The following is a 15,030-nucleotide window of genomic DNA, read 5'->3' as shown; positions in this document are numbered from 1 at the left end:
TGTTTTGCCTCTTCTAACCCTTGATGCCCAGTCAATCTCAACAGTCTTGAGGTTATGCTCCAGACATGGGATAAAGGCCTCCCTCGATTGCCAGTATTCATTTTCATCAAAATCGTGTGCCTTCTTGAATCCTTTGCTGAACTGAAAATTAAAGCATATTAATCGTAAGAATTGATGAAACATACCAGTCAGTAAAAAAAAAAGAATTTATGAAGCACATTAGTAATCTTGAAATGGTAGCAAAATGTAAGCTTAGATGGGGAAAAAAAAGGATGAAAAAGATGCAGGAAATAATGAACATCGTTTGGGGGCAGCGCTCACAACGACTCGGCATGGGGGGACTATCTTTATTATGACTTATGAGTGTCTCCAGATCAGGCGAACTCACCAGTACATTGACTATCCCCGGGAGTTCCCACTTCTGTAATCCCACGTTCAAAGTCAGACACTTACACTTAGAAAGGGGAGCTGGCAGACTCCTTACCTTCCAAGTAGACAACACCTTCAAATAACACAACCCGAAGTTAAGAAATGGAAAAGTAAAAATGATATAAATATTAAGCCGTTGATTCAGATTTGCTAATGACAAAATCTCTATTTTTGTGGAGTTTGAAACAGATTTGCTAATGTCTTGCACAGAGTGGCAGGAATTGCAGACGATATCAGAAGCCAATCTTCTTGAGCTTCACTTCACAAATTCAGCTCTAGATCTTGTAGGATTCATACAGCTAGCAGTCCAATGAATGAAATAAGGGGAAATTTAAGAGGAAACAACATCAAAATCACTTGAGTTTCATCACTTTACATAGAGATAATCGCATGCTCAGAACTGTATTCACTCGCAAATGGAAGAAATTGAAATCTGATTCAATGGTTGGAAATTCTTGCATCAAACAAAACTAAATTCAGCAAGGGGATGTTGATTCATATACTAATGTGAACTCCTTGATAAACAAGGAAAGAGATGCAGAACAAGAAATGGAGCTTGATCTCCAAGCTCAAAAACTCTTCTCCCTTAGACGAATTTTGCAAGGGAAAATTTCCCTCCAAAATGAAAGCTTGCTAGATCTGATCCAGAGACAAAGTCAAATTCAAATAAAATTTCAAAATCAAAAGCTAATACAAAAATGGTGGGAAATGGGCTTATATAGGTTGCATTGCTATGAAAAGACTCGAATATCACTATCTAAGGCCAAATGTCTAAAATGTCATGAACTATTAAGGAAATAACCAAACTACCCCTCCTAATGCTAAAAGGCAATAGAAGGCATGTGAAATGACCAAAATGACTACAACCTTGAGGTCTCAGGTAAGTGAAATGACTAAAATGACTACAACCTTGAGGTCTCAGGTTTGATCCCAGCTTTACCGATTAAAAAAAATGACCAAAATGACTAGGCTACCTGATGCAATATACATGAGCGGAAGCGTAACGCTGGCCTACAGGGGGAGGTGTGAGTGGTTGTTGCGACTGACTCAAAGACAACCAGTGAACCGAATGCTTGTGGCCAAGCATCTGTACATATGGGTTGATGATGGCACAACGAATTTAAGCTCAAATCACTGACTGCGGAAAGACCTTTACAAGCAAATCAAACAAGCCCTGAATGTGGATAATTCATTTCTTTTAATAGTGGTCAAAACCCAATGTTGCCCCCTCACTTTGCATGCCAAAGTTCAGCCATAAGAGTGACACTAGCCTCAACTTATCCACAGAATTTGAATTTGAGGCTAATCCCACTCCATTCCATAGTGTCCGTATAAACAGTTAATTGAGAAGTTTATAGTTCAAGAAAGTTTTAAGAATCACTCAAAACAGATCCACAACAAGGGACAGAAAGCATGATAGCAATGAGTAGAAATGTGCTTTTTCGGTATAATGGAATCTCAGATCAAAGTTTCTCTACAGGAAATCACGGGACTTCAGTACCACAACTGGATCAGCTTTAAGATAAAACTTGCAGGATCTGATTGGGGTAGTGTCTGACCATTTTAGAACCCGGTCTGATTCCAAGATCAACGCCGGAATTCGTCAATCCAAAACCATGCTTTAATCAGAATTAAGAGGAGGAATTGTGAGCACCAAAACTTACATAACATGCAGCAATGAACATGTCCTTTAGGCGTGGATTCTATTGGATACTGTCCAGAAAATTAACAGCGATCCTGTGACTGTTTTAGGCATTACAATCCCAAGCATAGAACAAATTTTGCTAAAAGAAAAGAAGGGATGTATGAAGGGGACTCGTCCAAGTTTATAAGTTCTCATGAACATGTAATTTCTAATGACAACCCAATATTATCATCTCCTCAAGGAGGGGGTTATTCCAAAAATTTATGTACCTTGCAGTAGTAATACCAGCCCCATCAATAGGGAAAACCGTGCACACCAAGCTTGGGGACTCAATTTATTTAATACTCAAGGCACTTATTCAACACCCATTCCAAAACTCTAGCTCTGTTTGGTTGCCAGGTTTTTTTTTTTCCTGGGATTTATGTGGGTAAAGGTAGAAGACAAAAGAGGGGACAAGCATTAATTAGAGAAAGATATTATGATGAGTGGAGAGAGAAGGAAGAGAGAGAAAGAGAGATCACCATTTTCAAGACAAGATTTTGCTGATGTCAGCAAGAAAAAGCTGATGTGACCACTAAATATTCTCCCACATAAATCCTAGGAAAAAAAAAAAACCCAGCAAGAGAATTGCCAAGCAGATGAACCGAAATAAGTTGTCAGATTCAATTGGAATTGTAGAAAGCGTATGATAGGGTTCTCTGCAGTGTTATGTGGTAGGTATTTGAAAGGAAAAAAGTGCCTACTAAATATGTTGATGTGATTAAGGATATGTACGATGGAGCAAAAACTAGTGTTAGAACTACGGATGGCACGTCTAGTGAGTTTCCAATTACAATAGGATTGCACCAAGGATCAGCTCTAAGCCCTTATCTTTTTACGCTAGTTATGAATGAGCTTACGGAGGGTATCCAAGATGAGGTGGTGTATGTTATTTGCAGATGATACAGTATTAATCGACGAAACCAAAGCAGGAGTAAATGCTAAATTAGAGTTATGGAGAACTACTTTGGAATCTAAATGTTTTAGACCGAGTAGGACTAAGACAGAATATATGGAATGCGACTTTAGTAATGTAAGGAGGCGGGACAATGACGTAGTAAATATGAGTGGACATGAGGTACCTAAGAGGGATATATTTCGATATCTTGGTTCAATTCTACATAAAGAATGAGAGATTGAAGAGGATGTTAATCATAGAATAAGAGCAGGTTGGTTAAAGTGGAAGCTTGCCTCAGGAGTTCTGTGCGACCGTAAAATCCCTACCAAGTTGAAGGAAAAGTTTTATAAGACAGCTGTAAGGCGAGCTATGCTGTACAGCTCAGAATGTTGGGCCACCAAAAAGCAGCATGTGCATAAGATGAGTGTAGCGGAGATGCGAATGCTTAGATGGATGTACGGCCACATAAGGTTAGATAGAATTAAAAATGAAGACATTCGTAAAAAGGTGGGGGTGGCTCCAATCGAGGAGAAGATGAGAGAGCACCGCTTAAGATGGTTTGGACATATCCAACGTAGGCCTTTGGATGCTCTGGTGAGAAGGGGTGACTTGTGCCAAATTGAGGGAGTAAAAAGAGGTAGGGGTAGACCGAAAATAACATGGGTAGAAACATTGAGGAAAGACTTGATAGCTAGGAACATAACAGAGAATATAACCTTGGATATGATAGAATGGAAGAAAATGATCCAAGTAGAAGAACCCAACTAGAACCGGGATTAGAGCCGGGTAGATCCCTTTTACCTTCTTCATGAATTTTTTTCTAAAGGATTCATTTAGCCGACCCCAACTAGCTTGGGACAAAGGCTTTGTTGAGTTGAGTTGAGTATTCAATTGGAATTGTAATCTCTTTCAATTGCAAATTTGGTGACGTATTGAGACTAATATCCAGCCATCAATTGATGTCTCTTTTCCCCAGATTCAAAGGCTCCAATCAAAATTCAGTAGCAGTCCTCTATACATAACAATCACAAGGGTTTGTGGAAGACGAACATCTCTTTGCCTTTGGAAGCATTTTTAAGCTCTTTTCAATCTAGCAAGGGTTTGCAAGATCAGAGATTTTGGTGGAATAACTCCTTGATTCACAAGGATGAATTTGATGGAAACAAGAAAGAGAAGCTTGTAGCTTAAGCTTGTAATACCTCTTGCTTAAAGGGAATTTCTCCCAAATAGAAGAAATTTCTTCTACAAACCCCTCCCAAAACCAAAGTTCCAAATTGTAATTATCAAAAGCTCCTAAAAGAAGGGAAATTAAGAGCTTATATAGCTGCCCTTACATGGGAGAAGACACAAATACCCTCACTAGTGCTAAAAGACCATTAAGGGCTTGTAAAGGACTAAATAACCAAACTACCATCGAGGCTAAACCTAATGGACCAAAAAACAGAAAAAAACAAAAAACAAAACTATCCCAATGAGCTAACATAGCTGGTGTAAAGACTGAAAGGGGATGCTCTACAGCAAACTCGCAATGGTCTTTCCAAGCTACAATGGTAGATAATGTACTAATAAAGCTCATGAAGCTAAATTCTCAGTAATTTGCAACGGGAAAATCACAGAAAATCAATCATGCTAAAATATAGTAATTCAAATTGTTTCAGATTTCAATCATAGACAACTATAACCCTTCAACTATACCAGGGGATATTTCAATCAAATGCATGCCTTTTAAATTTCAAAAGACATGAATCGCATTGAAGAAATGACAGTGTTATCAAGTGAAGCATACCTGAATACACGAGCTGCTAAATTGTAAGAACTTTGGCATGGCAAACATCCCCAAGAATTGTCTTTAAACAATAACCCGAGCCTCCCTGTTCGAGACTATCCTCAACAAACACATAATAAAGATTGAGGGAGGCGTGAAGCAAAGCAGATATGTTCTTAAGATAAAATTTCCTATCGCTTGACGCAAGCCCAGATATATCTAGCGATATAAGATTCGGGGCATCAATTTCTATTATCTTAAAATCAATACACGTATGTATCTTCAAGCGCTTCAGTTTCAGTTGCAGATTCGGAGATGAAATCTGGAAATGAGGGATGCCATCACAGTCTTCCAAGTCCAAATCTTCAAGCATTGGACAGCCAGCTATGAATTCCAGAAAGGAGCCGTTCAAACGGACATGCGATAGACATAATGTTTTCAGTGATCCCAAACCATCCAAACTATTTGATTTTAGGATGCAATGCGTTAGTTTCAACACTTTTAACGATGATCCAACGTGAAAGAAGGAAGTAGAGAGGTCAAATGTATTCGGATAATAATTAGCAGAAGAATAAAATGCAAAGAAATGATGGAGCTTAATTCCATGAGGAATATTAGCAGAAGAAGGAAGTCCAAGGAAATCTAGGTCAAGCAATTCAACTTGCTTTTCTAAAGCAAGACGAATCCATTTATTGACATTAGGAGCGAATCTCTCCCGGTATCCAAAAGAGAGACGGAATTTCTGGATCTTGAAACCCTTATGAAGGCTCATTGATCGGTCAACAAATTCAACAAATCCCTCGATGCCAGAAGCATCCATACTAAATGAGAAATCCAAGTTATGGATGTAAGTCCAAAGGGATCTCCATCTGCTCGATAAAATGCTAGTCCTTACCGCGTCTTTGGTAGGGCAAAATGAGAGGATATAGGGAAGAAGAGGCTCTGATACTTCACTTATATGATCGAAATCATCATAAAAAATAGAGAGGATATTGGAAAGGAGATGCTCTGGTAGTTCGCTTATCTCATCAAAATATTCCATTACTTGCAAGCGAGAAGAGTAGAGATTATGGAGAAAGAGAGAAAGTTATTTTTCAGTTTCCTCCCAAATAGAAAATTACAGCCTTGTTTAATCCTCCTCTTCTCCTTGGATAAGACTCCTGGCTAAATCTCTTTCCTAACTATATCTAATAGATAAAGAGTACTACAAAAATCCATCTCCAAATTAGATAATAACCAATAAAAAGATAAGTGATTAAAAAACGTAGGGAGGACTTGATAATCGTTCGCATCACTTCTTCTACTCCTCCGACTCCTGATCAGCCGCACCCATTAGTTGTCTTTACAGGCGATAAATAAACAGAGATTTTTGAAACAGAGATTAAGTAAATTCTCAAACAAAAATCCATCTCCAAATTAGATAATAACTGATAAAAAGATAAGTAATTAAAAAACCTAGGGAGGGGATAAATAAACAGAGATTTTGGAAACAGAAAACCGACTTGCCCTGTGATTGGCTCATTGCTAACGCGGACTAGTGTCCACTGTCCAGGAAGGTACTCGCTGAACTTTTACTCGCGTTGTGGGTCCACCAGAAGACTTTGCCCTAGGATTGCTAACGCGGACTAGTGTCCACGAGCAACGGATAATAAAGCTTTTTAGAAAACTTTGGGATTTGAACCTACCTTGGAGACTTGGGAGGCAATTTATACTTAGGAGTAATGGGCTCAACGTAAACAGGCAATGGCCTAATGATTTTTGGGCCACAGCCTATTTAGGTTATTGTCCATCAAATGGATGGTTTGGATCATCCTATAGTGTGGCCATGACAGGGCTTTTTGAAAAATAATGGATGGGCTTATATCATATTAAATCTGAAAGAGATATGTTGCTTTTATTTGAGAGTGAGAGAGATTTTCAACATTATCTACAACTAAGGAAATATATTTAAGGGCAAAATGGGTAAAAGAAAAAAATTAAGAGCTAATTAAGGAACAAAACTGTATGATTGGTAATTATGAAAATTTTGGAGACCCTAAATCTTGTCTATAAAAACCTTACACCGAGTTTAAACAACCTCATCTCTTCACTTGATCTTTTACCCTTCTTCTCCAAAATCAACCATGACCTTCTCCACAAAAACCACTATTCTTACGAATGAAGCGAAGCCGGCCACCAAAAGCAAAAGAAGGGAAAAAACCTATTGTTTCTTCGTGGCCTGAACGAGTTAAACTAGCTTGGAAGAGATTCAATTTTCAGGAGAGATGGAAGTTCGCATGTAGAGGATTTTGGCTCGACTTCGAAAGAGAAGACAGGGCGTTTGACGAGGCGGTTGAAAGGTTGCGTAATCGGATAAAACGCTGTTACTAGGGTTAGTTTTGTTTTAACGTATTCCATGGAAACCTTATTTATCTTCTTGTCTTGGTTTGAGTGAGTATTATTCTTTGATTCTAATTATGTTTTCTTTCATTCTAAGAAAATCATTCATATTAAAACTCATATCTTAATTTCTTGCCACGGTTTTTTTAGGGTTTATATGTAAGCTTTTATCTAAAATTTGCTACTGATATGATTTTGAGTATTCTTTTTTCACAGATTAAAATACCCCAAACCCACAACCAAAATTTTATAAATGATAGGGCACATACAATCGTACCTACATGATGATATACCATACTCATTCCATGTCAGGCCTTAATTATAGCGGGAGAATGGTTTTGAGATTCTCCCGTACCGGGTTTTAAACCTTGTTTTCTGTTTTTCCTTGAGACTTCTAGGTTGTGATCGATAAGGGGTTGACCCTTCATTAGATCAAAACCTTCATTGGTGGATTTTTGTCCAAGATAAATATTCCACCTTTGGAAAAGTTTAGAGGTTGGATTTATATGCTTTAATATCTTACCATCGAAAATCTCCCTCTAGTCATTGGAATTACAGCAGAGTTCTATTTGATTTGGAATACACTTGCATACTCAGGGTCAACCTAACCCATCTAAAAGTGGAGGGGAAAATGGACAGGCACTGTTTCTCCACAAATCTGCCTACTTTTTTCGTCAACAAATGGAAGGGTTAGGTTGATCCTAATCACCTAAATTTTTATGGACACCCTGTCTGTATAAGGGCCTTTCAAATGAATGCTTTGGATCACCCAAAAATGTGGACCCAAAATAAGCTTACCTGAGCTCGAGCTCATAAACTATTTTACATCATATTTTCTGGAATGCTTGATCCATCTGCTATAGTGATTTGGTAACTGCTAAGTGTTAGCTAACTCCAAAATTTATGTTTTTCAGATCCCGGAGAATAGGTATGGCGTATGACATGGGAGGGCGATCGCAATGTTAGCTTAGTTGCATTTTAGTTTGAGACATTGACATAAACATGTTATTGGTAATTTTATTACTAGTTGGAGACTTCACAAGACTGAATTTAATTATGATCGAACATTGTAGGACCTATTGATATTAATTTGATCACAAACTTGCATTCTTATGATGTTCTGATCTGCTTGCCTTTGAGACAATGTAAGCCTGTGTGGTTGCTCTCTCAAGCAAAAGGCAGCCACAAAATGCCTTTATGCGAAATTACCTGGCAAATCCCTAATTTTTGATAAAAAATAAACCTGAAATGCAAAAGGCAAGGAGAGTTTTACAGATACCTGATTCAAATAAGAAAGCACAACCCGAGTTACATAGCCACCAAGATAAGACACGACCATCTTTTCCGAAACTCTAGAGCGCCAAAATCGTGGGTTCTTTTTTTCTCCAACTTGAAACCGTAGGATGAGAGATGACGGAAGAAGCTGCTGAGGAGCAAACCTCCTCTCTGCGGTGATGTTGAGGAATGGCAGGAACGGCGATATTTCAAAAAGTACGGTATCGCTTACACCATAGATGATCCAAACCGTGAATATGTGGCCCATTAAGTGGGTGGTTTGGATCATCCTATGATAGTTTAAGTTATATCGTAGACTTTTGAAATTTCCTATGGTGTAAGCCCTTCAGGATGATCCATGTGATGGGTCCTCCAAAAATTATTTCCCTAGGATGATCCTAGCTCTCCGATCTATAGAGGTTTTCATAATATGTAGTTCCTCTTAATCGGAGGGTTGGGATAATCCTAGAGAAATGATTTTATGGGCACAACCTATTTCCGACGTGGCCCATCACATGGACAGTTTGGATCATCCTATAGTGTGGTCCGTGCAGTACTTCTTGAAAAATACAGGATTATTACAAGGGCTTACACCGAATAAAAACTCTAGGCTTACATCATATAACATCTGTTTTCTATACCTAACCGGGGGCATGCAGTACTCATCACCTTACCTATGTACCGGGGCCGACGGGGAACACGGTGAACCAAACTACTTTATTTTATGACTACTGATATTGGGACTACCATGTTTTTATAATTGCACAAACTCACCTTGTCTTTACCATGTTTTTATAATTGCACTAACTCACCTTGTCTTTTATTATTTAAGGAGCTTTCAAAGATTATTACAATTCCCAAAAAGCTCTCGAAAGTTCATTAAAACTTTAAAAGGGAAAAGACAAATGTGGGTTATTGTAATTATCAAAACATGTTAATGCCAACATCATTAACAATTTTTAATTGTGTACCCTCTCCAATTGAAGCAGTTCACATTCAACGGCAGAAAAGGCCACTAATTGGATGGCTAAGATGCAATATGACGTTATGGGCCTGGCGAGACCCAATATTGAGTGATGAATGAAGAAATTTTGGGATTTTTTTATCCGTGGCCCGAGCTACATATTTAAAAGAACGAATGATGTCAAAATATGATAATCTTTTATAAATATTTAAGATGGGAATTGCTCGGGACCATAAGGCATTTTGCAGTTGGGTTGTTGCATGTGAGAGCAGCTACACAGGCTCAGATTTTGTCTGATTCATTTAATTCATCTGAGGTAGCTGCTCTCACATGCAACAGCCCTGCCATGAAATGCCATCTGCGATTGTCCCTAGCAAATCCCGTTTAGATATATTATATAGCGTGGGTGGTCTTGAATGATAGAATGAAGGGCGCCCTTGCAAAAACCAGCTTCAAGGGTGTCCCCATTGGTCAATTCAGCAAAGTCAAGGCCGTTTTCATTTTTTTCGAAAGAGATGATATTTTCACCCCCTGCAGTACGTATACGCCTCCTTTTAACGTGATTTGACGTCAAAAAGCGTTAAAGTTGCCCACTGTTCACGTTACAACAGAGGGCGAATGCGTACTACAGAGGGGTGAAAATATCATCTCCCTTTTTTGACGCCATCCACTTTTTTTTCTGAGCCATCTAGGTGCTGGGAGATCAGTTTCAAATTATTGGGTTGACAAACTACCAAACTAGGAGTTGAATCCTAGGCTTGTAGCCAATACCACTTTGGGACCATAATACGTAGGGCTGCAACTCGGGTCGGGCGGGTCGGGTTTTGGAGAACCCAACCCTACCCGAGAAATATCTCGGGTCGGGTCGGGTCGGGTTTTTTTTTCGGAAAACCCACGATTCCCAAACCCGGCCCTACCCATGATAAATCTCGGGTCGGTTCTGGTCGGGTCGGGTTTTTTCACGTTGACGCAAATTTTTAAGGAAAATTCTTGTTTGGCAATGCAACTCAACTCATAGAAGCAGAAATTACACTCACATTACACTTGAATCAAACAATGATGTAATTACACTCACATCACACTTGAATCAAACAATGCTGTAATCAAACAATGTTGTAATTACAATCAAACAATGCTAAATCAAACACTTGAATCAACTCAACTCATAGAAGCAGAAATTACACTCACATACAGTAACAGTGGGTGCGTGGGTTTTCACTTTTAACTTTAGGATAATTACATTTACACCCCCTCTAGTTTCTGACACATCCACTGCTACCCCTATAGTTTAAAACGTGACAAATACACCCCTGTAGTTTCAATTTGCTTAAGGTTTGCCCCCTCAGCTGAAGGTTCGTCCATAGATTGAAGGGTTAGGATGATCCGATGGAGCTGATTTTTTGGGCACACCATATCTATGTCAGGACCCATCAAATGAACGCTTTGGATCATCCAAATGATGTGGGCCCCTACCCGAATCCAAACACTACCAAAAAATCATCCAAATAATGTGGGCCCACATTGTTTGGATGATCCAAAGCGTTCATTTGATGGGTCCTGACATAGATAGGGTGTGCCCAAAAAATCAGCTCCATCGGATCATCCTAACCCTTCAATCTATGGACGAACCTTCAGCTGAGGGGGCCTACCTTAAACAAATTGAAACTACAAGGGTGTATTTGTCACGTTTTAAACTATAGGGGTGGAAGTGGATGTGTCAGAAACTAGAGGGGGTGTAAATGTAATTATCCCTTTAACTTTTAACTAACAATAGAAAAAAAATGTACGTACTATCACTTATGTAACTCGGGTCGGGTCGGGTCGGGCCCCTTCAAACCCGGCTCGACCCGAGATTCATGCGGGCTTTTAAATGCTGAACCCGGCTCGACCCGAAACCCATGAAACTTGAACCCGACCCAAGCTATTTTCGGGTCGGGTAAAACCCGGCTCGAGTTGCAGCCCTAATAATACGTGTCTCTGGCGTTCTTCATTTGTAATGGTTCTTTTGCTAGGTATCATTTGTAATGTCGCAAGATCAAAGGTTGATCTGCACTCCTTTAAATGCCTTCTACAAATATTTATTTTTAAGGTAATTGCTAGCGTCCAATTGCAAAAGGCTTTTCCCAGCTGGTCTGTCGCATGTCAAACCAGCCACGTCGTTAATGAAGACAACATCTTTTGTCTCCATTCACGAGTTGGCTGGTCTGACATGCAACAAACCAGCCGCTTTTCGCCTTCTGCGATGGACCTTAGCAGATCCTTATTTTAATGCATGTTTTAGTAGTTATAATTATAATTCTGGTGATATACTTGGATAACCTTTAATATGCATGCATGACTAATGCACTGGTATGCCTGATGGGCCTAATGAGTGGGGCCCTCATTTGGTCCAGGTTTGTGCTAAACAGTTTGGCTCAATGGGCTGGGGCTGGCCATATTCTTTAGGGCCATAGATAGCCTTAAGTCGAGCTAAGTAGCTTACCCAACCTGTAATACTTATATGACCCAGTCACTTATAATATTGGGCTGATTTAGTCCTGACATATATATGTCCAAAGGACCTGGCCTTTTTTTGGGTATGTATAAAAACATGTGGGGCCTGAGCCAACCTATTATACTTGTAGGACACAATAACTATTGATATTGGGCTGGTTTGGAGCTGAGATGTACGTCGGCCAGACCCTTTTCTGTCTGTATGGCAAGCTTGCAATTCTTCCATTCTAACCATGAAGGCTAACCCGAACGGGTGTGGCTCTTTGGCTAAATTCACGGGTTTGCTCCCCGGAGATGAGTGTTCAAATCCCACCCGGGCTTATCCGATGCGCATGGTCGACAAGTGCCTGCGTGCATCCGTAGGGAATAGTATTACCCCTGAAGAGGGTGGGGACACCCTTCGTCGTAAAAAAAAAACATGAAGGCTCCAGGTTCAGATCCACATTTATCTACATATCTATGTGTTTCTTTCTCTATTTATTGTATGTAACTATGTATGCATGTACGCATACATAGACACACATGTATACTCATCCATGCATGCTTTCATCGGAAGTTTAACTATAAGCAAACTAAAAAATGATCCAAATTGAGCTTGGACTATTCAAACAGTCCTGTTGGGGTTCAGGCTTTCACAATTTTCAAGTATGCAACTTAGTGGAGTCGCAAACTTTTGATCAAGTAAACTAAAAGATTTCTCATTTGTTTCTCATCCTCTGGTGTCAATAGGCATCTTTATCTAGCGTTTATTGTGCTTGGACTATTCAAACAGTCCTGTTGGGGTTCAGGGGCAAATGGGAGCCCGCCCATAACATTGTCACCTAGTACCTTGATCATGAACTGGAGGTGTATGTGCTATTATGCTTATCTTGATTATGAACTGGAGATGTGATGTGATGCTTTTCTGTGATATGTTTCTGTTCCATTGTACACAATAAAAGAGTTCCATTCTTCATATTTTCAAGTGAAAAGAAGTTGCTATTTCTATTCCAGTGGAAGGTTATGAGCCTATTGAGTTCGCTCTTACAAAAATATGTGGTTAGTCCTTCCTTTGCCTCGACTCATGATTGAGGACTAATAGTTATTAGTAATCTGGCGGAGAAAATTTTAGTTCTATGTGCACAGTCTAGTTACCATTTTGTTATTTTGTCTGGGGGATATCTATTGGTGCTGACGTGTTTTTTCATCCTTTTTAATATAACTACGAATTGGATAGTTGGTCCTTTTGGAGTTATTTCCTCTGCCTGTATCTTGTCATATGGAGATATAAAATTGTCATTGAGAAATGCCTGTCTTCACTGTAATTCTTGAATGGTTAAACATAATCTCTCTTAAAAATGCTGTGAGTTTGTAAGGTATGTTCAGGTCTCCTATATGATTCACCCATTTGGGCAGGATTTCCCAAATCAAGACTTTTTTCAAAATTAAGTTAGCCTCGTTAAGAGTATTTCAGTCTTTTGGGCTGTCTGTAGCTCCATCTCCCAATTCTGGATGAATGTGGTAAATAAAGCTACTCTGTAATCATCCGTGATGCCTGCATACATTAGCTGCATTCAACAATAATTATACCTTTCCAGACATTTGTGTTTATTTCTGCTTAATATTCCGTTTTTTTACCCATTCAAAAAAAAGAAGAAGTGTAAAATCATTTAGATTTTGAATAGTTCATATTCAGTCATAACTTAGTTTCCAACTATTACGGAAGTTAAGGTGATGGTCTTGGTTTCGTGCTTGGGTTCATGTCTCACCATATTTAGTTGTGTCCTTCATGGAAGATTTCACAGGAGAAAAGGAAATGCTAACATACTATTCCAATTGAAATTTTGAAATATGGTTCGGTAGAGCCTCCACTGTCTAGTTCACTCTTTACATTCACCCGTTGGTTCTGTTGGAAATGATGAATCTAATGTGGCCTGTTGTTTCCTAGATAGACGTTTCTTTTAAGTGTATAACTGTCTCTTGCAGAATATAGGCAGGAGAAAGGAGGTGATTCTATGAGAGGCTGGGCTACATTTGGAGTACTCTCTTTTGTGTATGTGAAAACCCTCAAGTACCTGATACTTTTCTTTCATATACAATGTAGATAAAATATAAAAAGTTATTAGCAATTTGTGTGTGGTATTTTATTGTTATAGATGTAATGGCCTCTCCACACTGTTATTGGTCATTTCCTATTTTAATTGGGATGTTTGCATTACCTATACTGGTGCAGATTCATTGTGTTATCGATGCTATTTTGCTGCGGAGGATTCGCTTACAAGACTTGAGTAGAACACCAGGTTAATTAATTTATGTTTTTTTTATTACTGGCATTAAATGTACAACATAATTTCATCACATTGCTTTTGGAGAGCTTGAATTTATTTTGGCAATAACCATTTATTTCTCTGCAGCATGGGTTCAATGCCTTGCCAGGCATGGCCATTTTATCAGCCTGTTTAGAAACTGTAAGTCTTGTTCTATTCGATGATATATTTTTCCGCCATTTGTTGTAGCTTCAATTTCAAATTTCTGAGCAACTTGGCATAAGACAATGGCAAATTCACCCATTTTATAAAAATTGATCATAATTTTATAGAATTGGAGTTTGGAGACTGAACCGAGTGCCAAGTTGATCAGCGTGATTTTGAACATTGCTTAAATTTTATGTAAGGCATGAAACTTCTTTCATGTTTAATTCAACTGAAAAAAAAAAGGTCAGCGGAGTAGGTGGAGGCTACTCACAGGCAGAGAATCTCAACAGTGCCTTCATCAATCAAACTTATTGGGAACACGTCCCTGTTTCGGCTCAAGGAACACATAGACCAGGAGAAAGGAAATACGGGTCTATTTGAAGCCTATGTGTGCATCCAGTTTTCAGGTTTCCTTTCAGTTAGTGTTCTTGCAGTTTCTATGAAAAACTTGAAAGAAAATTTGGGTTAATAGAATTGTGAGAATCCTAACATTCCTTGCCCTATAATTTCATAATAGATTGGGCTTTTTGTTGTATGGAATTTTGGCTTATTTTCAGTTGCTTTTTACTGCCTTTTAGTTTCAATTCCCTGTTATCTTTCCAGGTTTGCTGCTCTTCTTAATGAACATACTTTTTTGGGTAGACGTGCTAATGACTGCTGTAATATGCAAAAGAGATCAGAAAACAGAAG

General features: G+C 38.9%; 1 protein-coding gene and 1 long non-coding RNA gene across 4 annotated transcripts; one reads left to right on the top strand and one right to left on the bottom strand.

Moving 5' to 3' along the window:
• On the bottom strand, positions 1-6,455 carry LOC143884523 (F-box/LRR-repeat protein 25-like). Of its 3 annotated transcripts, XR_013252954.1 has the most exons (3): positions 4,798-6,453; positions 322-502; positions 1-141 (listed from the first exon to the last, which is right to left on the bottom strand). XR_013252954.1 is itself a non-coding variant. In XM_077388147.1 (2 exons), exon 1 carries the CDS (start codon positions 5,816-5,818, stop codon positions 4,814-4,816), a length of 1,005 nt encoding a protein of 334 aa, XP_077244262.1. In that variant the 5' UTR covers positions 5,819-6,455; the 3' UTR covers positions 6-141; positions 4,798-4,813. The 3 variants fall into 3 exon arrangements, 2 of the variants coding, with proteins under 2 accessions (XP_077244262.1, XP_077244261.1); XM_077388147.1 differs by lacking the exon at positions 322-502 and having other exon boundaries at positions 6-141; positions 4,798-6,455; XM_077388146.1 differs by lacking the exon at positions 1-141 and having other exon boundaries at positions 191-502.
• A 363-nt stretch (positions 6,456-6,818) lies between these two features.
• LOC143884526 (uncharacterized) lies at positions 6,819-8,275 on the top strand. Its single transcript, XR_013252956.1, has 2 exons — positions 6,819-7,147; positions 8,070-8,275. It is a non-coding gene; the product is annotated as an uncharacterized LOC143884526 (long non-coding RNA).
• Positions 8,276-15,030: the final 6,755 nt, after the last annotated feature.

Source organism: Tasmannia lanceolata, unplaced genomic scaffold, assembly GCF_043159265.1.
Source record: "Tasmannia lanceolata isolate RefF3 unplaced genomic scaffold, GAP_Taslan_0.1 ptg000008l, whole genome shotgun sequence".
Classification (NCBI taxonomy): domain Eukaryota; kingdom Viridiplantae; phylum Streptophyta; class Magnoliopsida; order Canellales; family Winteraceae; genus Tasmannia; species Tasmannia lanceolata.
This window is presented reverse-complemented; position numbering and strand designations above follow the sequence as displayed.